Below are 25,116 nucleotides of genomic sequence, written 5' to 3'. Positions count from 1 at the left end.
AAAAAATTTCAGACTGGAAAGAATACACCACTTACTGCAGAACAAACAACAGCTGATAAATACTGGAAGACTTGATTAATTTACAAATCTGTATAACTTTCTAAGGGTCATTTACACAGAAAGATTATCTGACAGATTATATGCCAAAGACTTGAAGCCAAAGCCAGGAATGGATTTGAAAAGAGGAGAAATCTCAGGCTTTCCTGATCTCTGTTTATAGTCCGTTCCTGGCTTTGGCTTCAAATCTTTGGCATATAATCTGTCAGATAATCTTTCTGTGTAAAAGGACCCTAACACCAGTTGATTAAAAAAAAAAAAAAATCACGAGTGCCCCTCTACAGTTATGGCCAAAAGTTTTGAGAATGACACAAATATTATTTTCACGTGATCTGCTGCCCTCTGTTTTTTATGTGTTTGTCAGATGTTTTTATCACATACAGAAATATAATTGCAATCATATTGTGGGTAACAAAAAATTGCCTTCATCTGCCTTCATGTAATATGTTTTGATCTTGTAATGTTCTTGTTTGTTACCCTTGTCGCCTGTATAGCGCTCTGGAATTAAGTGCACTTTATAAATAAATAATAATAATAATAATATATTGACAGAATGAGTTAATGCAGCAAGTCAATATTTGCAGTGTTGACCCTTCTTCTTCAGGACCTCTGCAATTCTCCCTGGCTGCTCTCAATCAACTTCTGGACCAAATCCTGACTGATAGCAGTCCATTCTTGCCCAATCAATGCTTGCACTTTGTCAGAATTTGTTGGTTTTTGTTTGTCCACCCGTCTCTTAATAATTGACCACAAGTTCTTAATGGGATTAAGATCTGGGGAGTTTCCAGGCCATGGACCCAAAATCTCTGTTCCCTGAGCCATTTAGTTATGACCTTTGCTTTATGGCAAGGTGCTCCATCATGCTGGAAAAGGCATTGTTGATCTCCAAACTGCTCTTGGACGGTTGGGAGAAGTTGCTCTTGGAGGACATTCTGGCACCATTCTTTATTCATGGCTGTGTTTTTAGGCAAGACTGTGACAGAGCCGATTCCCTTGGCTGAGAAGCAACCCCACACATGAATGGTTTTCAGGATGCTTTACAGTTGGCATGAGACAAGACTGGTGGTAGCGCTCACCTCGTCTTCTCCGAATAAGCTGTTTTCCAGATGTCACAAACAATCGGAAAGGGGATTCATCAGAGAAAATGACTTTACCCCCTGTCCTCAGCAGTCCACTCCCTGAACCTTTTGCAGAATATCAGTCTGTCCCTGATGTTTTTTCTGGAGAGAAGTGGCTTCTTTGCTGCCGTCCTTGAGACCAGGCCACCTTGAGACCAGGACTCCATGAGTCTCCGCCTCACATTGCGTGCAGATGCACTCACACCTGCCTGCTGCCATTCCTGAGCAAGCTCTGCACTGCTGGTAGCCCGATCTCGCAGCTGAAACACTTTTAAGAGACGGTCCTGGCGCTTGCTGGTCTTTCTTGGGCGCCCTGGAGCCCTTTTGGCAACAATGGAACCTCTCTCCTTGAAGTTATTGGAGATGCGATAGATTGTTGACTGAGGTGCAATCCTTCTAGCTGAGATACTCTTCCCTGTTAGGCCATTTTTGTGCAATGATGACTGCACGTGTTTCTTTAGAGATAACCATGGTTAACAGAAGAGAAACAATGATGCCAAGCACCACCCTCATTTTAAAGTGTCCAGTGGTGTCATTCTTACTTAATCATGACAGATTGATCTCCAGCCCTGTCATCAACACCCACACCTGTGTTAATGGAGTAATCACTGAAATGATGTTAGCTGGTCCTTTAAAGGCAGGGCTGCAATGATTTTGAAATGTGTTTTGGGGGATAAAGTTCATTTTCTAGGCAAATATTTACTTTGCAAATAATTGCTGTTAAGCTGATCACTCTTTATTACATTCTGGAGTATATGCAAATTGCCATTTATAAAACTGAAGCAGTAGACTTTGTAAAAATTACTATTTGTATCATTCTCAAAACTTTTTTCCATGACTGTAAGTAGAGAAATTGGAATCTAATATAGACTATATCCCCACACTAGGGATAGACCCAGCTGCATGTTTTTTGTATAGCTTCTGGCTGAATTAGTTTACATTGTTACTCTTTACAGTCTCGGCTACAATTTTGATCTCATTTGTTTATCATTTTACTCATTGTTTGTACCCCTATATCAGATATCTGCTAATATTGAAAGGACTGACAAGGCTCTATACACCTTCAATATCTGACGGCCAAATGATTTTCAGGCCATCAGTTATATCTCCCGCCCACCGCCTGTCCTCCCCTTACATAGGAACGTTCAGCACAGACAAGCATTACAGTATTCTCTATAAGGAGGCGTATGCTGGAGCGAGATCACTCTCCCTGCGGCTTTAATACCTTTTGGGGTAATTGTTACGTGCTATGTAGTGTTGGTTTTTAGCTCTACCCCAGATCATACCCATGAGTGGGTCACTGCTGCATATAGGGTTTTTTCCAGACTATGTAATCAATGGCCTTTTCTCAATGGGGGGTTTTACATCTGACCTGCCAATAATTCTTTTGTCATATTTGCAGTGTTCACAATACAGTGTATAGAATTGGAAACAGAATGCTTCGTACATGCACAATAGCTGTGCTGGTCACTGCAGCGACAGCTTCTACCCATAACAACCAATCAGAGCACAGTTTCCATTATTAAGACTACCTTGGGAAAATAAAAGCTCTGCTGTGATTGGTTACATTGGATTGCAGGAACGTTCTCCTCTCACACGGTCTTCATAAATGAGGCCTACAGATTTTACTTGTATCCGAATACAGATTACACTAATTTGTTCTCGTTCATGAACATGCTTAAACCCGAGAATGATCAATGGGTTTTCCTTTTGTGACAAATTGGCATTGACTTTCTTTAGTTGCCAGCATTCTGTAAACTTCTCCAGGGACCGGCTCTAATAGATTCTCAACAGCATGTAACTATGTAAATATGTGTAATAATTGCAGGTTTGATTAGTGTGGGATTATATGTCTGCCATACACACTACAGGAATTCCAGCTATGTTTAAGTACCTTGACAGGCAGGGATTTGGATTATTTGGCATGGTGTGGAAAGATTATTAACTCCAGCCTTACTTCATCCCTTATATAATAAAAGGTACTCGATTCACTTATTTAGGCTATAAGCATATTGCTTCTTCAACACTTTACAGCATAGCATCTTAATACAACAGTGCTAACAGGAGTCCATTCCCACATAAGGTTACAGAGAGTTTAGTGGCAAAAGTTAGCCATGTTCCCCTCTAACCTGATCCTGCTGTATAACCTTATATCAATCAAGGCATGACGTGCTCTCCCAGCTCTGCTGATGACCTTCTACATCACCATCACCAGGCTGCAGTGCGTTCAGAGCGTCAGCAGGAGAGCAGGGAGCGCGTGCCGTCAGGGAAGGAGTAACTGTTTAAATATGGAATATTTCCAAGTTAACTTGGAAACCTTTTGAACAATTTGTAAATTTCTTTCTTGGTTCAACAAAGATGGCGCTCGAGGTCAAGGCTGGAGAGAGCACCCAGATCGCCGAAGGCGTTTTGACTTTGACTTTCGAGAACGCGATGATGAGCGAGGCTATCGCAGAACCCGTAGTGGCTCAGGGAGTGCAGAGGATGAGCGGGACAGTTTGCCAGAATGGTGCTTGGAGGATGCAGAAGATGAGACGGGCACTTTTGATTCCTCAGGGGCATTCCTTCCTTCCAAGGTGTGTGTGTCTATATGGATATATATGTATATCTCTTTATTTATTTTTTTACATTTATTTTTCTTGATCTGTATTGTATGGTTTTGGTTAATTTAGACAACTGTTCTCTATTCTTTGTTTTGCATTTAGGACTAGATTACAAGTTTTGCTCAAAGGATAGAGCCAGCCTTGTTTTAAAGCAGGGATGGGGAACCTTCGGCCCTCCAGGTGTTGCAAAACTACAATTCCCATCTCATGCCTGGACAGCCAAAGCTTCCCTGTGGTTGTCCAGGCATGATGGGAATTGTAGTTTTGCAACAGCTGGAGGGCCGAAGGTTCCTTATCCCTGTTTTAAAGGGATTATCTCAAGAGGCTAGGTCGTATATATCAGGTCAATGGTGGTCTGATTATTGGGAGACCCATCAATCACTAGAAGAGGGTCCCCCATATGAATGGAGCTACAGCATTAACTCGCTGTGGGACTTCTCAATATAGCCAAGCTGTGTACCCAGCTACCTTCTGTGTTCTGCTCAGTACTGTCGAAGCAGTGCGTCTTACGATGGTTAGCATTACGGTAGTACTACTACATTTGGACTTTCATTTGAATGTGTTTCTCTTCCTAGAAGGTACAAAAGGAATCTATTCCCGAGGAGCAGGAGCTGGACTTTCGTCCTTCTTTGGATGGAGAAGAGCATTCAGACTCTGATGGAAGCAACTTGGAGGATGCCAAAGAGACAGAAGTGGTTCAGGTACCAGAGCAGTCGAGTGAGCTGAGCAAAAGTGACAGCTTTGGAGAAAGACCAGGTACATTGCTGCTGTTCTTAAATGTATATATTTTTTTTTAAGGCATTGAATTTTGTCGTTCATTAAATTCTTTTTCTTTATGTCAGTGAACACACCTCCGGAGAAGGAGCACAGGACACCTTCCCCTGCAAAGAAAACGGAACCTAAAGCAGATTCCCCTGTCCAGAAGAGCACTACTCCCCCTGTGTCCAGTAATAATGAGCAGGAAGCAAAATTACATACAAACCCATCAGCCCCAACTCCCCCCATACAAAAGGAAGGTATGAGATGATCTCTGTAAAAGAATGATGTGTAACTAATATACATTGCACTGCTCCCTATACTTGCCATCTGACAGAGCCCCTCTGCCGCCACCAATGGCTATCTTAGGAGTTCGTCCTGCCACAGTTACATATCTCTGCACAGCTTCCCCAAGTGTGCTGTCTGTTTTAATGTTAATATGCCTTAATATAGACATTTCGGGAGTCTCAGTAACGCTAACACTGCATACAGCAGCGTTACTAATATGCAACTGTAGCAGGAGGAAGACTTGTGTTAAAAAGGAAGACTTATGTTAATAACTATAAAAGATAAGATCCCTTGTGGTGTCAAGAGAATCAACACCGCTATATAAAGCTTCAAGATAGCAGCTAGCTGTTAAGGAGAACCCTATATGTCTCCCCAGATAGTGAAAATACTAAAATAAAGTGAGCACATATATACCTAGATATACATGTGCTACATCCAGCTTGAAGCTTGTTGTCACACAGGGATGCCCGGTCTCGTACACATCAGTAAATCTGCAATAAAATGTCCACTACAATGCAGATATTGGAAAAAGCCTAACTATTATCCATTGTATGCATATAGTCCTGAGGCAGAGATCATGCTGAAGTTCAGGTTGAGAGCCGGTGGCCCGCTGTACTTAGTGTGCAGTCTTCCTGGTGATTTACCTGCTAGTTCAGTGTTCCGGCCGGTAACACTGTTCACTAGCACAATAGTTCCTTAGTGAACTGAAACAGTCCTGAGTGACCTCACTCCTCCTGGCTGTGGATCCTCTGGATTTTGTCCCTCCAGAGGATCCCCAGCCAGGAGGAACTATTGTGCTAGTGCAGGAAAATCACCAGGAAGACTGCACACTAAGTACATCGGGCCACAGGCTCTCAACCTGAACTTCAGCATGATCTCTGCCTCAGGACTATATGCATACAATGGATAATAGGTAGGCTTTTTCCAATATCTGCATTGTAGTGGACATTTTATTGCAGACTTGCTACTGATGTGTATGAGACCGGGCATCCCTGTGTGACAAGCTTCAATATATTTATATGCACAATATTTACCAATAGGCACATTTATAACGGAAATATCACTCCAAGCACTGGATGTAGCACATGTGTATCTAGGTATATATGTGCTCACTTTATTTTTGTGTTAATAACTACAGGTTCAAGACACAGCAACTGGTGGCAGGAGAGGGGCCATGTTGTCCCTTCTGCCTGTATAAATGTAAAAATGTTTTACATTTTCTTAGTTATATTACCAAGTAATTTAACTTTAATGAAAGATGTGTGTAAAAAAATAAAAAAATAATATATATATATATATATATATATATATTATATATATATATATATAAGTAAATATATATATTTATTTATTATATTTTCATATTCCTTTTCAACTGAGTACCCCCTTAAGTAACTAATGGGTAGGCAAGTGAAACAACCCTGAAGTAATGATAATGTATAAATCCCAAAACACAAAAATAAAGTGCAAATGCAAGATAACCCACAGCTTATGTTCCCAAAAAAGGTGCTAGTGCTGTACAATGTATGTGGACGTGACAGAGTGCACTTTCTTAGTAGTAATAACACATCCATACAGCTCGATTGAATATTACATCTTCACTTTGGGTGTCTGCCAGTCCCAACATAACCATGTATGACATGGTGACTAACTCTGGCTACAGATCTCTAGTTGGTTCTTATGTGGTTGAATAGGTAGAGATGTAATTGGTTATTTTCTGGAAACCTTGGTGGCATAGTACAAGAAATTTCTTAGGATCTTACTAGTTGTTAGATTTTGCAGCTGCTATAATAAGTAATTTACCAGGCTGCTTTATTCACGGCCGTCCAGCCTTGTGGACTATTTATCCTTTTTTTCAATTTCATGGGTTTATGGGAAAATGACATTGTTATGCTGGACTTGTTGGGAACAGGAGCTCTCTTCATATTGAGAGTATGTGCGTGTGTGTATCAGGAGGCATTGCCGTCAGCTGAATGAGTATTCAGTCAGCAGCTATGTAATATGTATCACAGGTCTTAGCGTTCTTTTTGCTTTTTCATAGTAGATCAGAACCAATACATTTGATCAGCTTAAAGTGTCACTGTAGTGAAAAATTTTTTGGGGGGCAGAAATCAATAGTCCAGGCGATTTTAAGAAACTTTGTAATTGGATTTATTAGCCGAAAAATGCATTTTTATCATGAAAAAGCCGTTTGAAGCTCTCCCTCCTGTCTTCATTGTTCTCCTATGGAGAGAGCTAAATAAAAAACCAAAACAGGACAACAAAGAGTTAATCTACTAATCCCTTACCTGTCAAATCTCCTTTGACAGTCACCACTAACCTCTCTGAGGTCTGATTACAGCTGTCACCTAGCTCTGTGCCTGTAATCCTCTGTTCTTGGCTTTCTGCTGTTGGCTAACTCCCTCTTCCCTCCTCCCCCCTCCCCTCCCTTCTCTATAGAACAGACAGAGTATGTCTGATGCAACAAGTCACAATTTCCTGAATTTTTTGCAGTGGATGACAGAAAGGAGAGGAGGGGGGGACCTGGGAAAAGGCTTTTTAAATGGAGATAATGGCATATTTGGCTAATAAACCCAATTACAAAGTTTCTTAAAATCGCCTGGACTATTGATTTCTGCAGAAAAAAAAAATACGACAGTGACTCTTTAAACTATACAATTCCTTTTTCACTTATCCCATCCTGATGTCACATTTGTTTTCTTATCCTGTTTTTTTTTTTTTTTAGAATGTGTGTCTCATGGTTCCAGAAATTCCCCCGAGTCTTCAGCTCCTTCAATACCTCACCCCCCTTCTCCTGCATTTAGCCAAAGCACTGCAGCTCAACAAGTCAAAGATCCTCCTCAAGGACCAGCCATTCATTCCCCTCCTACTCGGACTGACCTCTCCTCAGGGCCTTCTCCTCCCTGTGCTGCACCAGGTATGGGAACGCTTATACCTGAACCTGATGAAGAGGATGGACTGGAACACCTAGAGCAGGTAAAGGCCTATGAAGCGAACAAATGCATAATGCTGCGTTTCAACAAACATTACTATTGACATATAATGTTTACTAACCTTGCATGTCTGTTATTATATTGTAATCTTTCAGTCTGAAATGGCCTCTTGTTTTCAGGCTCTGCAAATATAAATTGTAAATTGCAAACATGCATTGTATCATATGCCCTGTTTTAGGCTGGATTGACACATTCCATGTTTGCTCTGTGAAGCACGGACCACACGGACAGTGAATCCCTGTACTGGGCGGTTTCCCCACCCGGCAAGGGATATCGATATCATGCCGTGCGGGGAAACACCCCAGGACAGGGATTCCCTATCCCATGCCCATCCGGATTGTGTAAATGCAGCCTTAGATTTTGAAAATTATAATGACAGTGACACTTTAAGTTAAGTGAGGTGTGTGACAGGGAGGTTATCTGAGAATTTGAAATTGAAGCATTGCTGATGGGTCTGAGTTTCTCTAACTACTCAGCGAAAGCATAGAGGGATAAAAGTGTAAATTGGGCGCCTTCAGACCACAGATAAAGATGATCCTGCAGTGCAAGACATTCTGCAAAACTTTGGCTACTAAGAAAATAGCTGCTTATATCAGTGTTTAGGCTTCCTGAGCATTGACAATGTGGATTGCTGATTGAGACTCGTAGACCCTTTTCACATAGGTATATACATTTATAATATGGACCCACTTAGCTTTGTATTTAGGTACACAAATACAGATGTAATACAGGTGCTAAATAGACTGCTTTAAAGGACAACTCTGGTAAAAAACAACTTTTTTTTCCATTTATTGAAACACATTACAAAGTTGTATAACTTTGCCATGTGCTTCAATCACCTATCTGCCCCCCTTCCCTATCCTCCCCACTTCCTGGAAGTGTAGGAAACTCATACATACCTAATTACTGTCGACCCCAGGCTCCTTTGTCTGCACCATCTTGTGACAATGTCTGCATCAAGAGGAGGGATGGTCTAAGCCCTGTTACACCAGCCTCCCTCTCCTGCCTTGTCAGGTGACTCGGCTTGCTCAGCTCCGATTGGCTGAACAAGCTGCAAGCCATCTGACATTGTGCAGCAACAGAGAAGGCCGCTTGCTGTCAGTGAATGATTTCTTCTGCTTTTCTTCACTGACTTCTTCCAGCACATAAGCTACACAGATCCCCCTCCTCTCTCCCTCATCCATAAAGTCAGTCAGTGAGTTGCTTTATTTATTTTCCCTGGTGCCTGTCTCCCAGCAAGCTGTCAGCTACATGACCCCCTTCCCTCCTTTGAGAGGAGTCAGTGAGGGAAGAAGTCTTATCTGTTTCTTTCCTCCTTTCCCTGCATCTTATCAGCTACAGGTAACCCCCCCCCCCCCCCCTTCTCCTCCGGCCCTACAGTCCTGACTCAGTCAGGGACAGAGATCCAGCAGCTTTCACATTGCAGTGTACACTACTTACATTGCAAAGTGAAAGTATGTGTGTGTGTGTGTGTGTGTGTGTGTAGCTGCTGTGCAGGCTGAGACCCTGTGTGTTTTGAGGCATGATTGAATAGAGAGAGAGGGCAGTGTTTAGTGTACCAGGGGAAATGAATGGAGGGATGGGTACTTGCAAGAGGGGCGGGACTTGGACATCACAGGAGCCAAAGTGCATCTTGGGAAGCCTAAACCAGGAAGTAAAGAAGAAATGAAGATGCAGACCTGAGATCATGGGGTCTATGGGGAACGGCAGGAAATTCAAACAGATGGACTTAGGGGGAATGGTAACTATGAAAACTGTGTTTGTAACTTTTTTTTTTTTTTTTTTACTAATCGTGGGAGTTGTCCTGTGATAATGGTATGGTACTCGACAGTGCTGCTACCAACAATAGTATAATGGCGAAACACTACATTTGGGGGCTGATTCATACGGCATAATTGTAATCTAAGCTGGGTCTTAAAAGGCACTAGATTCATGAAAGGCTTGAACAAAATATTGCTGACATATCTAGCAAACACCAGCGCACACCACTGATACATTCGGTACAGCTCTTTCAGTTTTATGACATCTAACTGAACAGCGGCAAAATCAGATTAGTTGCAGCTTGTTACTCGATTGTAAAAGTGGTTATGCCTATATAACTATATAATAATACTAACATGATATCCTCTCTGGTGGTGTTCACGTACAGTCCAGATTTATGGAAATGTATAAAGTAGAAACTGGTTTAAACTGCCCATAGCAGCCAATCACAGCTCAGCTTTCATTTTACCAGAGCTGCATTGGTTACTGTGGGCAGTTTACACCAGTTGCGGATTTACTCACTTTTGATAAATCTGGGCCTATATTCAGTATGCATCAATATGCTGAAGAGTGTTTTTTTTCTACAGCAAGCACAGCAGATGGTGGCGTACCTGCAGGACGGGACGCTAGATGATGAGAGAGTAACAGGCAAAGCACCAGATCACCGAGCAAAAGGACATTCTCCAGAACTTCAGCAGAAGTGGTACTACAAAGATCCGCAGGGAGAGATTCAGGGTAAGCCTTTTTACATTGCTCTCTTTAATGATGCTACACTTGTACTTTTCCCCTCTCCGGTTTTTAATGATGTCTAAGTGATTGTTATTTTTGTAATTGTTTTACATGGTACAAATCTTTATTTTATAGGTCCCTTCAGTAATAGAGAGATGGCAGAGTGGTATCAAGCCGGCTACTTTCCTATGACTTTGTTGTTAAGGAGAGTATGTGATGAGGTTTTTCAGCCCCTTGGGGACATCATTAAATTATGGGGCAGAGTGCCTTTTATCACACCCCCAGCTCCCAGACTAGTAAGTGACTTTACTTAACGTTGTTTCCCATGTTCCCAAGCTTATCGCCACATCTGTACTGGAACTACTATGGTTTCAGGTGCTAGAAATAAAAACAGAGTTTGGGTAATAAACACTTGTACCCATAGTGTAAAAAATAGGTAAATGAATGCTATGCCACCCACTTTCAAGGATGCGAAGAACATTTATGGAAATGGTATAATCAACATGTGACTTTTAATAAACCGTATCATAACATGGAAAACACATATTTTGACCATTGGGGTCTTGTTGTTAGATGTGCAATATTAAACTTGTAAATAGGATAATAAAAGTAATATAGACCCTTATGGTAATGACACAGTAGGTATAACTAAAGCATCAAAAAGCAATAGCATGAGAAGAGACTGGTTGAGATTGTTCTAATATTATTGGCAAGGTGTCATTCACAATGGAGGTAGTAGTCCAAGTAAGCCAACGCCTGCCAGAATTGCATTTATTTTATGGCAACTTACTAATAATGCTGTGTTTTTTGTTTCCACACAGAAGTTGTGACACACAGTTCAAGCAAGCTAATACCCCTATTGTGGATAGCACAGTCACTGTATGCTAACTGATCAGTAATACTATTAAAGTCTGCTTTCTTACATTTACTGCGCCTTTGCTGACAGACAGGAGCTGCACGGTATTGGCTTTGTCAATTGCCTGGTGCAAGCATGGTGAATGGTAAGAAGGCAAGCCATGGTTTAACAGCTCACTGTGCCTGTGCCGCTATTTGCAGGCATAACGCAGGCGTGAGAATAGAGCAGGGCTCAGTGATGTAAGCTGTACCCTTCTTGTCAATCAATCGCAGAGGGACGTGCATGATAAAACCGTGTTGAAGCGAACCGAGGTCATTGTTTTTTTTTCTTTTGATCTGTAAAGCCTTGAGAGCGAGTAGCTCCAATAATTATTCTTTAAATGCCTGTATGTCAAAGGTTCTGTTTTTTGTTTTTAAATGAGTTTTGTTTATTTGATCTCTTACAGAGTGAATTGGGCCCAGAACATATAGGTCGGCACCAGGACATGACTGCACTATACCAGTTACAACAGTTGCATTATCAACAATTTCTTATCCAGTGAGTGTGTGTTCTTTTAGTACAAGGTTGTGCTGCTCTTTAATCTCCGTATATTAGTAAATTGTATTGTGCAATGCAGTAATGTATGTTACATGAATTGCTCCATTGATTAGGAGGAACATTTGAAAAGTGGGGATTTCACAATCCCTGTTGGTACATCCAGCTGTAGCTGGAGACAAGGAGATGTGCTGACAGTCATTTTGACAGCTCCTCTTCTTTCTCTGTTTAGTGCATAAAGAGCACTTGTATTTCTTTATGCACATGTGAGATAGCAGTTTTGATTTATTTACTTGAATGGGTTTTCTGGGACTTCTGTATTGATGACCTATCCTGATGCTAGGCTACTTATCCTGATAATTGGGGTTCTGACGCCTTGCACCTTCCGATTCCTGTTTAAATGGGCACTGTCTTTACACTGTCATAGAGACATGTGGTCAGAGTCTGAGTTTTCAGCCCCCGAAATGTTTACTAAAAAAATCATCGAAAGTGCATGTGTAGTTCTTTCTCTCCTAGCTCTGTGTCATGTGACAGAGGCTGCATTATATGTAAGTCTATGGAACGATCTTTCTCTTATAGCGAGGAGAGAAACACATGGTCACTTTGTCTGCTAATAGTCCGGTTGCTGAACACCCAGACCCCAACTAATTAAAACTCCCTAGGACATGTCACAGGTTTTCTGATAACTGGTACACTTTATAGGCAAACTGTCTGCTAGAAAAGATGTCAGCCTCAGACAATTACATGGAGGGATGGATAGCCTCACTGCTTACACAGCTATAGGCTAGAAAAGATGCCCTTATACTGCTTACATGGCAGTCAGTTTCCAGTTAAGACTTGGTCATTAGCCACTGCAGGATTTGGCTAAAATATGGTATGGTGGGAGTCGGCTCTCTAGTACCCCCAGTGATCCTAGGAAGAAAAGGCAACCAACACTGGTTTAGTCCTGTATCCTGTAGCAGTGCACTAGTCATCTGCTGTACAGAGAGCTTCATCAGGGGACTTTTGTGAAAGCAGCAATGGATCTCTGCACCTAGGTGAAATGAGGAATGCCCCTCTGTGGTGTGGAAATGTCACCAGCAGAAAACCGAACTCAACACGGAGTCCTCTTCATTCTAAGAATCAGTAGGGGTCCCTACAGTTGAGCCCCCACTGACCAGAGTAGTGGCATATTCTAGTGATATATTTTATAAGATGGGAATAACCCTTTATTTGCATTATGTGTTGTTTGATTCCCATTATTATTACTTTAGCAATTATTTGTTACCTTTTCTTCTTCAGACAGCAATATGCCCAAGTCTTGGCACAGCAGCAGAAAGCGGCACTCTCCTCACAGCAACAGCAGCAATTGGCTCTTCTGTTACAGCAGTTTCAGGCTCTAAAAATGAGGTAATGTCCCTTGTAACCTCTGGTGGCATTTTATTTTTAATATTTTCTAGAGTCTTTCTTAATGAACATTTGCTTGTGTTAGGATATCTGAGCAGCCTGTGATTCCAACGTTACCAAGGGCCATGTCCGTGCCAGATAATACATCATTATGGGAGCTTCAAACAGCGGCCCCGCCACCCACAAGTAAGTGTCACTTTGAGTTACTTTCTTGCCTTAGGCGCCTCTCTGTTAACAGAAGAGATGATTTACAGCAGCTACATGGACTGTAGAAACCTATGAACAGGAGATGATCATGGATTTTATGGGGGAGTGTTCTAGGCATGTGTGACCTGTGCAAGTAAGAAGTTTGACCATCACCATTTTGATCCTGTGTTTTCTGCCTCCCACAAGAAAAGCCCTCAGTGCGACTAGTAATGTAGTCAGACATATTCTCATCTATCAAGGTGTACTTGAGCGGCCCCGAGCTTGCACTAGACAGACAGTAGATGACATGGAGCAGCTCTAGCTTGTTAGTCACTCTGCAATAGCTGCTATTACAGCCTTGACTTCGTGACTAGTTGTGCTAAAGTCTCCACACGGCTGACTATATGCATCTAGTTGATCTGCAAACATCCGCACCAGACCGCTTCATAGCGAAAATCCTGCTGACAGGCTCACTTTTCTTCTTCTTGCAGTGTGGGAAGGAAGCAGTGTGTGGGACCTGCCTGTAGAGTCAGTATCTCAGGGAGCTACCAGGGAGCAGCTGGAACAGCTGGAGAAGGCGAAAGCAGCCAAGGTATGTGGAGCAACAAATTTGTTTACTTTATATTTGATATAATTCAGAGTATTGTATAGAGCAGTGCTTCCCAACCTTTTCCACCTCGGGGCACCCCTTGGGAAAAAAAATTTCCTCGGGGCACCCCTACTAAATAATGTTCTACAAAATAAGAAAACGGTCATACAATGACTCACAGGTAACGTCTTCTTTGATCTGAGGTGTCACTTTCCCTTTTCCTCTCCATCCAGTCCAGTCCTCCATGATGATTCCTTCCAGATACGTTTCATCCCCTCAGAACCTGCGAGACAAACAATTTAGGCTCCGCACATTTCTAGCAACTTCCTTTCCTTTCTCCCTCCTGTAGGCTCCCAAAGTAGCTGCGCTGTTTGGTGTTATGTGCAGTAAAGCGAGTAGGAATGTGGGATGCCCCCTGTATGTAGGATCCCCTGCTGTGCCCCCATGAGCTAATAATGCCCCCTGCTGTGCCCCATGAACTAATAATGCCCCAAGAGGTGCCACCATGAACTAATAATGCCCTCAGAGGTGCCCCCCATGAACTAATAATGCCCTCAGAGGTGCCCCCCATGAACTAATAATGCCCTCAGAGGTGCCCCCATGAAATAATAATGCCCCCAGAGGTGCCCCCATGAACTAATAATGCCCCCAGAGGTGCCCCCATGAACTAATAATGCCCCCAGAGGTGCCCCCATGAACTAATAATGCCCCCAGAGGTGCCCCCCATGAACTAATAATGCCCCCAGAGGTGCCCCCATGAACTAATAATTCCCCCAGAGGTGCCCCCATGAACTAATAATTCCCCCAGAGGTGCCCCCACATACTAATAATGCCCCCAGAGGTGCCCTCACATACTAATAATGCCCCCAGAAGTGCCCCCATAAGCTAATAATGCCCCCAGAGGTGCCCCCATGAACTAATAATGCCCCCAGAGGTGCCCCCCATGAACTAATAATGCCCCCAGAGGTGCCCCCCATGAACTAATAATGCCCCCAGAGGTGCCCCCCATGAACTAATAATGCCCCCAGAGGTGGTCCCCATAAACTAATAATACCCCCTGCTCTGCCTCTAAAAAACAAACAAACATCCTACTCACCTAATCCACGCTGTGGCTCCATGCAGAAGCTCTCCTCCACTTCTGGCTCCATCTTGCGAGCCGCAGGGACGGGACGTCCGGCAGGCATGATGACGTCACATCATCACGCCTGCCAGAGAGGTCACGTCCTGGCTTCCCATAGGCTGCTGGTATGAAGTGCCGGCAGCCTATGGGAGTTAATTTAGGAGCAGGATGCTGACACTTCCTGCTGCTACATTATGCTCACTTTAATGTTCCGCCCGCTCACTGTGCGGGCGGAACATCAAAGTTATCTGTGCATCCCGAGAAGCTCCGCGGCCGCAGCTTCTCGGGATGCTTAAAGTGACGGCGCACATTTCCCACCGGGATCCCGCGGCACCCCTGGCGGGTTCTCCTGGCACCCCAGTGTGCCGCGGCACCCCGGTTGGGAAACTTTGGTATAGAGGATGGTGTTGCTCACATTGGTCCCTGTCCGAATCTAAATTCAGAATCAACCTGTCAGTATGGTTTTTTTTTGTATAAAGGGCAGAAACGGGAGTACCCGGAGAAAACCTACACAAACATGGGGAAAATGTACAAACTCCTTGTAGATGTAAATCCAAGAGCTAATAGAACAGTGCTAACCACTGAGCCGTCATACTGCCCTGATTTCTGTAGAATAGTTTCCGTTTTGCCAGTAATTGCAGTATAAGTTAAAATTACAAATAACCGTTTTTGTGGCAGCTTCTAGAGATCTATGCCTATGTATGCTTATCCAAATGTGGGTTGAAATTTGTACCCAAGTTGACAAAGCTCTTAATCCACCAGCTAAGCGGACTATAGGACTCATACCTACTTTGTTGTTGTTCTGTTTGTATTTATACATATCTATATTTTATTATCAGTTTACAAAGGACATGTTTTTTTTTAGTCGATACTTGCATTTCCTATGGGAAAAAGTTTGGTAGCCTCTTTCTTTCAACTGCATTGTGTTGTTTCTCTGTTGTTTCTCTTGAACATTTATGAATATATTGACTGGGTTTCGTCATTCCTCTTGTCAAAAGGGTGTTCCCTATACAGTCTGTTCATATGTGCTGTTCGGCTGCTTTTAGCCTTGGTCATGGGATGATAGTAATTATGGAAATATCCATTTCATCCTCTGCTTCTAGTTTTTGAAAACACTGAAATATATTTGGGTCTGTACATGGCCATCCCATAGTTGGTGTTGTTGTTTTTTGTGTGTGTTTGTTGGTTTTTAATTACTGTCCTGTGGGAACTCTGCAACCACTTTAAGTGATATCTGCTGGACTTCAGAAGTTGCACAGTCTGTTATATTAAACCTTGTGTCACCAGTAATATATAGTGCCTTATCATTTATTATGGAAAAATACACTGCAAAACTGTTTTATAGCTTGAACAGGAAAGGAGGGAAGCAGAGTTAAGGGCAAAAAAAGAAGAGGAAGAACAGCGCAGGCGTCTTGAAGAGGAGGAGAGAAAAAGAAAAGAGGAACTAGAACTTGCGCGTCGGAAGCAGGTATTACATATCTACTTTTAGACTTAGTCTAGACGTATGTTTGACATTGGTAGAGAGCAGTGATGTTTCCAGTTGTCTTACCCCTTGGGTTTTTATTTTGGATAACCTCTCTGAAGGTTTCCAAAGTAAAGTATATGGGATTGTGAACACTTAGTTGAGGGCAATGAAAAAGCTGAAGGTCAATATATGTTTGCACATAGTATTGCTCTATTCTTTTGAAGTGTTAGCATGGAATGATACAAATGATACACATTTAAACTTTCAGGAGGAAGCCCTGCGGCGGCAGAGAGAACAGGAGTTGGCGCTGAGAAGGCAAATTGAGGAGGAGGAGAGAAAAAGGGAAGAGGAGCGAAGGCTCCTGGAGGAAAGAAGGCGTCAGGAAGAGGAGAGGAGAAGGCAAGAGGAGGAAAGGCGGAGACTTGAAGAAGAGAGAAAGAGGATAGAAGAAGAGAGAAGGAGAAAAGAGGAAGAAAAGAAACTGGAAGAAGAGGAAAAGAGAAAAAGGGAAGAGCTTCAAAGAAAGCAGGTAAAATCAAAACTACATAGTTGTATGTGAGTAAAATAAGCTGTCCAGATTTCACAACCAATTAGGGGAAAAAAAAAAAAAAAAATATATATATATATATATATATATATATATATATATATATATATATATATATATATTTTTTTTTTTTTTGTTTTTTTTTTTGTTTTTTTAACCCAGATTTGATATCTTAATAGTTCTCTTTAAATATCTGAACATTTTTTTTTTCTTATACATAGCTCTAAGTACAGCATCCATTACTTTCTGCATACTACTTGCATAACGATATATAATTTAATGTTGTGTCTATACAGTTTCATATTCAGGGCTCATGATTAGAAGATCTGCTGTCATAAACACATATTGCTTTCAACAGAACAGCAGTTAAGATACTAGAAAGATATGGTGTTACGTAATGGAGACTTCTCAATGTATCGCTAGAGATACTCTTCTAAGTGATTTGATATTGAACGCGGAGAGGCAGCGGATTAATACAAAAGTGTGGGCAGGTACCACACAAAGAATGCCGCTAATGATGTTATGGCCACATACCCAAACTCACATGTTAGCCCAAAAAAAGAAAAGAACAGGCGGTATGTTACGAGCCCAATAAGCACACTCCAAGTAGCCAGTTATGTAACAATAGGTATCGTTATTAAGATCAGTTATTTCCCATACAGCCAATCCTTAAAAGTATTAAAAACTCTGTTAAATGTAGACTCTACCTGTGCACATTAAGGTCCCAATGCACCTGAAAGTAGGTAATAAATCAAAGGTCAAAATTCCGGTTTTACATACCAATAAAGTGAAACCACAGAACTAAAATGCCCAAGAAAAAAGACAGTGTCACTAGTAGTGTAAGGGTGTACTGGGCTTGATTCCCATGTTCAGTATCCTTCTCAGGGATGCCTGGATACCTTGTGTGGAGGGACATATAATGTAACGAATCACAAAATTATATACAAATGTGCATATGTAAATGTTTCTCACTGATGGTTGGGAGGGGTGAAGCTGATTCAATTACCTTTTGTGTGTTTGCTGTTCATTTTACCACACGCTCTGAGAGTCAGTACAACCAATTACTTCACTATTGGAACAGCCCTTGTATAGGGCTCTGTGCCATCTCTTAGCATATTACTACAAAATACTTGCTTTATTAGCACTATTTAATTAAAATTGCACAGCAATCTCCAAAAGAATACCCCCACAAAAAAGGTCTTAATGGTGCGTTCACACCTACAGGATCTGCAGCTGATTTTCTGCAGCAGATTTCATTTAAATATCTGAACAGATCTGCAACAGATCTGCAACAGATCTGCAACAGATCTGCAACAGATCTGCAACAGATCTGCAACAGATCTGCAACAGATCTGCAACAGATCTGCAACAGATCTGCAACAGATCTGCAACAGATCTGCAACAGATCTGCAACAGATCTGCAACAGATCTGCAGCAGATCTGCAGCAGATCTGCAGCAGATCTGCAGCAGATCTGCAGCAGATCTGCAGCAGATCTGCAGCAGATCTGCAGCAGATCTGCAGCAGATCTGCAGCAGATCTGCAGCAGATCTGCTGCAGATCTGCTGCAGATCCTGTAGGTGTGAACGCACCCTAAAGGGGTATTTACCTCTAGAATAACGCAGCTTAACTTGTGGGGGACAATCCAGAGACTGAGCAATTTTTTTTTTTTTTGCTAATACATTGCTCTAATAAAGTTATATCACTTATATCAGGCATGTCCAAACTTTTTTCGAAGAGTGCCAAATTTGATGAAGTGAACATGTGCGAGGGCCGACCATTTTACATGCTATATGCTTTATAACACAGGCAGATAATAGCAAGCTGGATACCTGGGGGGCCGTAAAAGTTTGGAATGCGGGCCGCAAATGGCCCTCCAGACGGACTTTGGACATGCCTGACTTATATCATTAAAAACTTTTTTTTTTTTTTCAAATATTTTTATTTATGTACACTCCTCCGTTTAGTGGCAGCAGTAATGGTCAATCTCCTGTTTTGTTCTAGCGCTGCTGAACAACACTTTGCAGAGCAGGATTTGCTCCCTTAATATACTGTATATTCTTATATATACAGCATATGCGGGAATAGGGGCTGGCAAACAAGAAGGAATCACCTTCTTCCCCCGTATAGTATATACGAGGAAACAGTATATGGGGAGAACAAACCCTACTCTGTACAGCGCTCTGTATGCTAGAACAGATCAGGAGATCGGGAACTGCAGGGTGACACAAAGTTAGGTGGCAACAGAGGGGGCCGTGTCAAAACGGAAGTGTATACCTAAATTAAAAAAAAAGTTTTATTACACAGTAATATAACTTTATTAACCCCTTAAGGTCCAAGCCAATTTTCGTTTTTTGCGCTTTTGCTTTTTCCATTTTATGTTTAAAAGTCCATAGCGCTTGCATTTTTTCACCTAGAGACTTATATGAGTGCTTATTTTTTGCGAAACCAATTGTACTTTGCAATTACAGGCATAATTTTTCCGTAAAATATGTTGTGAAACCGGAAAAAAATCATTTGCGCTGTCAAATTGAAAAAAAAAATGAATTTGTTTTGATTTCGGGGAGTTTTGCATTTACGCCGTTCGCCCTATGGTAAAACTGACTTGTTATGCATGTTCCTCAAGTCGTTACGATTACTATGATATATAACATGTATAACTTATATTGTATCGGATGGCCTGTAAAAAATTCAAACCATTGTTAACGAATATATGTCACTTAAAATCGCTCCATTCCCAGGCTTATAGCGCTTTTATCCTTTGGTCTATGGGGCTGTGTGAGGTGTCAGTTTTTGCGCCATGATGCGTTTTTTCTACCGGTACCCTGATTGCGCATATACGACTTTTTGATCGCTTTTTATTACATTTTTTCTGGATTTGATGCGACCAAAAATGCGCAATTTTGCACTTTGGGATTTTTTTTGCGCTTACGCCGTTTACCGTGCGAGATCAGGAATGTGATTAATTAATAGTTCGGGCGATTACGTGCGCGGTGATACTAAATATGTTTATTTATTAATTTATATTTATAAAATGGGAAAAGGGGGGTGATTTGGACTTTTATTAGGGGAGGGGATTTTTTATTAATAACACTTTTTTACTCTTTTTTTTTTTTTTACATGGACTAGAAGCCCCCTGGGGGGCTTGTATATACATAGCACTGATCTCTCATAGAGATCAATGCTGTGTATATACACAGCAAAGATCCATGAGATCGGTCATAGGTTGCTATGGCCTGCTGCAGGCCATAGCAATCTACTGCCGAGCCGGGATCAGCGTCATTCCGACGCTGAGGCCCGGCACGGCCAGAAGAACGGATCTCCCCCCCGCGATCGCATCGCGGGGGGGAGATCCGACCCACTAGACACCAGGGATGTTGTGCATAAAGCACTTCAATGCAGCTGTCAGGTTTGACAGCTGCATTGAAGTGCTTAATTAGCCGGCGCGGCAACGGGACCCGCGCCGGCTAACAGAGGCACTGCCCGGCTGCACGTGTCAGCCGGGATCAGCGCCGTTCAGAGCGGGGTCTGAACCCCGCGGCGCCATGACGTATCAGATACGTCATGGGTCGCTAAGGGGTTAAAGCAATGTATTGAAAAAAGTCTCCAGTGTATCACTTTAAGTAAATATTTTTGTAAATGCATTCATTTAGCAAACTCGCCTCCTTTTCCTCACCCCTTTTTTTTTTTTTTTATACTTGTCTACGTTACGAACCACCACTCTGTTTTAAAAGTAGTGGTCAGGCTGAAATATATAGATAAAGTAGATAGATATAATATATATATACACTCTTAACCCCTTAACGACATCGGGCGTAAATTTACGCCCTGATGCCGGTAAGGGAGTTCAGAGCGGGGCCGCGCGGCGGTCCCGGGTGCCACTTGTAGCCCGGGACCGCTGGTATTAGCGAGCACGGTCCGATCGCCGTGCCCGCTAATACAGTAATCAGATGCAGCTGTCAAACATGACAGCTGCATGCGATTACCGGACGCAGCGTCATCCCTGGTGTCTAGTGGGAGCGATCTCCGTAACTGAAGCCGGCCGGGGACCGCTCAAAGATGGCGCCGTCCCCGGCTCGGCACTCGTTTACTTCCGGCTGCAGCAGCCGGAAGTAAACGAGTGCCTATCTCATTGATCTCTGCAGCATATCTATGCTGCAGAGATCTGAATGAGAAATCAAAGCACTTATACTAGAAGTCCCCAGGGGGGCTTCTAGTATAAGTGTAAAAGTTAAAAAAAAAGTGTCATTATTAGTAAAAGCCCCCTCCCCTAATAAAAGTCTGAATCACCCCCTTTTCCCAGGTTATAAATAAAAGTAAATAAATAAATAAACATCTCGTACGGTAAACGGCGTCAGCGCAAAAAAAGCCCAAAGTGCAAAATTGCGCATTTTTGGTCGCATCAAATCCAGAAAAATTGTAATAAAAAGCGATCAAAAAGTCGTATATGCGCAATCAAGGTACCGATAGAAAGAACACATCATGGCGCAAAAATGACACCTCGCACAGCCCCATAGACTAAAGGATAAAAGCGCTATAAGCCTGGGAATGGAGCGGTTTTAAGTGACATATATTTGTTGACAATGGTTTAAATTTTTTTACAGGCCATCAGATACAATATAAGTTATACATGTTATATATTGTTTTAATCGTACCGACTTGAGGAACATATATAACAAGTCAGTTTTACCCCAGGGCGAATGGCGTAAAAAACACATTTCCCCCAAATAAACAAAATGCGTTTTTTTTTTTTCAATTTCACCACACTTTGAATTTTTTTCTGTTTTCGCAGTGTACTTTATGCAAAAATTCAGCCTGTCATTGCAAAGTACAATTAGTGACGCAAAAAATAAGGGCTCATGTGGGTCTCTAGGTGGAAAAATGCAAGTGCTATGGCCTTTTATGCAAAAGTAGGAAAAACCGAAAACGCAAGAATCGAAATTGGCTCTGTCCTTAAGGGGTTAAATAATAACCTTGACAAGCTGTACAAGTATAACTATTAGTTGAGATGGGAATACAACTTTAAACATGAAGCACACTAGAAAATACTTGGAGAACAAAATCTGTATAGTCTGGGGGTAAGAAGGAAATGTGGGAGTAGATGATCAAAACCTTTAAATATTGTAAAGGGCTGAATAAGGCTTAAAAGGAAAGAGTTAAAAAAATTAAAAGCACAAGAACAAAGGGGCACAATGTGAAGTTAGTTGAGAAAAAAGATCAGGAGCAACATAAGAAAATATTTTACTAAATGAGTTGTAGATTCCTTGAACAGACTTCCAGCAGGTGTGGTTGGTAACTGAATGTGAACCTGCCTGGGATAAACATACATAAGATGGACCAGGTGGTCATTTTCGCTTGTGTTTTTCTTCTAGAAACAGTGATATCACACCTTTTAGCCGCAGTCATTTGAACTTGCTGCTAGTTGCGTTACATTCATATATATGTATTCATCACGTGTTACACAGGGAACTAAAGCAGGGCCCCTTTTACTTCGGGTCACAAGTCCCATCGACTGCAGACGGCTCATAATGGCACTGCAATGCATAAACCAAAAGGCCTATTGGACAGATAGTGATGTCTTTGAGCAAGGCTATATAAAAATATGCTATTTGAAATATGAAGAAAAAAATTAGTTCATGTTGTGAACCAAGTTTGCCAGTACAGCAGCTAGTGGAATATTTTAATATGGCACACAGCATCCATTCCTTTTACTTAAACTGCAAACATATGTTGACTTTCCCCATTACTAGGAGGAGGCTGCAAGATGGGCGCGGGAAGAGGAAGAGGCTGCGAGGCGACTTCTAGAAGAAGCGCGCTTACGGCAGGAGGAAGAGGAACGCAAGAAGAGAGAAGAGGCTCAGAGGCAAAAAGAACTTCAGAGACAAAGGCAGCAACAACAGGAAGCTTTAAGGCGTCTGCAACAACAGCAGCAGCAACAACAACTTGCACAAATGAAGGTACGGAAACTGCACCCCATCCGCACTGTTCAGTGTGAGATCCCCTTCCAGTTATCCCCTAATGATTGGTAACATATACATAACATAGTCAACAAGAAGTAGAGGATAAATGGATAGTAATATAATGCTAAAATGGCTTGCAGTGAACTATACTTCCTTATAAAAAGTTTATCCTGGCTTTTAAAATAGGAGCCCTGTTTTCTGTTGCAAGTGCTGCTGTGTTGCAGATATTCACATGTGCTCAGTCCCTGTACTTTTAGTAGCGGTGGTGCCAAGTACTGAAGCTTTTCCCCATTCACATAAGGCTTTGGCTTCAGAAACCCTGCGCGTGGGAACACACTCTAAGGCTATGTTCACACTACATAAAAGTACGGATGTTGCCGTTGAGTATGCATATTGCCTTGCCTTCTATGGTATACGCTCCGTCCGGGATCCCGCGCGGCCCCGCAAATAACTGACTTGTCAGTTTTCTGTGGCCACAATTCAGTGAATTGCGGCTGTAGGAAACCCTGTCAGTTCACGCAATGAAGCGAGCTGCTCCGTCCGCTTGCTGCACTGTGTGCAGGGGGAAGTTCTGATGCGGGCGTGCACTGATGCGCCTGCATCAGAACCCTGCGGCTGGAAAGATCATTCGGCCGGTACTTAAGTACCGGCCGGGATGATCCGGGCAGAGACCGGCCGTTCCGTGACCTGTCCGGGGTCACGGAACGGCCGGTCTCGTACGTAGTGCGAACATAGTCTAAATCATAATGCCTATTCGGTCTTCTTGCTCTTGTTAGGTAATGAAGGAAATATTAAGGAGGAATTTTTTTGTTATAGTAATGCCACTCACACAGTCCATTGGCTTGCCTTGACCTCTGATATCATTGTCTACATGTACTGGTTAATCACCTAAGCGCTTGTTTAGAAAACGACAAGCGATGATTTTTTCTTTTAATGCAGGTTGGAGCTTTAAAGCCTCATTTACTGCAGCAACGACAAAAGATGCTGCTGCAGTATGAGGACCTGAACCACACATACTAAAGACAATGGGCAGTGGTTAGTCACTGCAGAACTGGTCTGTCATAGATTCTTTATGAAAAAGACAGAACATACATTGCTGGTTAAGTGTATTGTGAAAATTTTTTGATGATATTACACTGGTGAGGTTTTTGGGGAAAGTACAATTTCTTGTTTTTTTTTTTAATGTTTCAGTTACCATCTTCATCCACATGGGGGCAGCAGGTGAGTTCAGGAGGAGCTTCACAATCTGCATTATCCCTGGCGGAGATACAGAAGCTTGAGGAGGAAAAAGAGAGACAAAATCAAGAAGAGGTTTGTGTATTCTGTCAAGTGGAAATAAATCATGACCCGTATGGAGCTTTCTAATATAATTTGTTGCTTTTAGTGAAGGGAAATATTCTTGCTTATGACTTTGGCATGAGACTGCAATATGTATCAAGCAATGGCATGCTTATCTTCCCTATTAGGACTAAAAATTAAAAGTATTGAAATACGCTTAAATTGAGGAATCCTGTGACACCTTTTTTCTTAGTATCAGTGGGACTCCCAAAAGTTGATAAGCATAAGTTGATTACTTAAGAATAGGAACACCCCTTTTAATTATAGTGCACATGGAAAATGACAGATTAGCAAATAATTGTGTAATGTTACAATTTTCCTTTTATATAATGCAGCAAAGACGACAGCAGCAAGAGTTCAAGTCTATGCAGCAGCAGCAACAGCAGCAGCAGAAGGCTCCTGGTTGGGGCAATGTAGCCAAACCAACAGTAACCACAAAATCTCTCCTTGAGATACAACAGGAAGAGGCCAGGCAAATGCAAAAGATGCAACAGCAGCAGCAACAGTCTGCCCGTGGTCGGCCGGCAACTGTCCCAGTAGCGCCTGCACCTGCTCCTGTTCCTATTGTAAGTACCACATTAAAAGGGTATGGTCCCCTTAGAAAAAATATGATGCATAATACACTTCATAAGTTCTCAGGATAGCCTTGAATTTCTGCAACGTATTTTGACTTTTTTTTTCCTTTTGATGTATGTGAAATGTGTGTAAACATATGGTCTGCAGTTATTTATTATTTATTTAAAAGGTGCCCTTAATTCCAGAGCGCTATCGATAGGGGTAACAAACAGGAACAATACAAGATCAAAACACATTACATGAAGGCAAATAGCA

The 25,116-nt window shown here is 42.1% G+C and overlaps 1 protein-coding gene across 1 annotated transcript; it reads left to right on the top strand.

Annotated features, from left to right (window-relative positions):
* Positions 1–3,533: 3,533 nt before the first annotated feature.
* LOC138775689 (GRB10-interacting GYF protein 2-like) lies at positions 3,534–24,851 on the top strand (the record flags this gene model as incomplete). Its single annotated transcript, XM_069956001.1, has 15 exons — positions 3,534–3,751; positions 4,354–4,534; positions 4,621–4,794; positions 7,548–7,798; positions 10,164–10,311; positions 10,441–10,601; positions 11,607–11,698; positions 12,977–13,084; positions 13,167–13,267; positions 13,759–13,859; positions 16,322–16,444; positions 16,710–16,970; positions 22,738–22,944; positions 24,139–24,258; positions 24,621–24,851. Coding segments are annotated over 15 exons (2,477 nt in total), but the record flags the coding sequence as incomplete, so codon positions are not given.
* Between the last annotated feature and the right edge of the window lie 265 nt (positions 24,852–25,116).

The sequence above is a fragment of the Dendropsophus ebraccatus genome, unplaced genomic scaffold (assembly GCF_027789765.1).
Source record: "Dendropsophus ebraccatus isolate aDenEbr1 unplaced genomic scaffold, aDenEbr1.pat pat_scaffold_1901_ctg1, whole genome shotgun sequence".
NCBI classification, from domain to species: domain Eukaryota; kingdom Metazoa; phylum Chordata; class Amphibia; order Anura; family Hylidae; genus Dendropsophus; species Dendropsophus ebraccatus.
The sequence above is the reverse complement of the archived record's forward strand: the minus strand, read 5'-3'. Positions and strand labels throughout refer to the sequence as shown.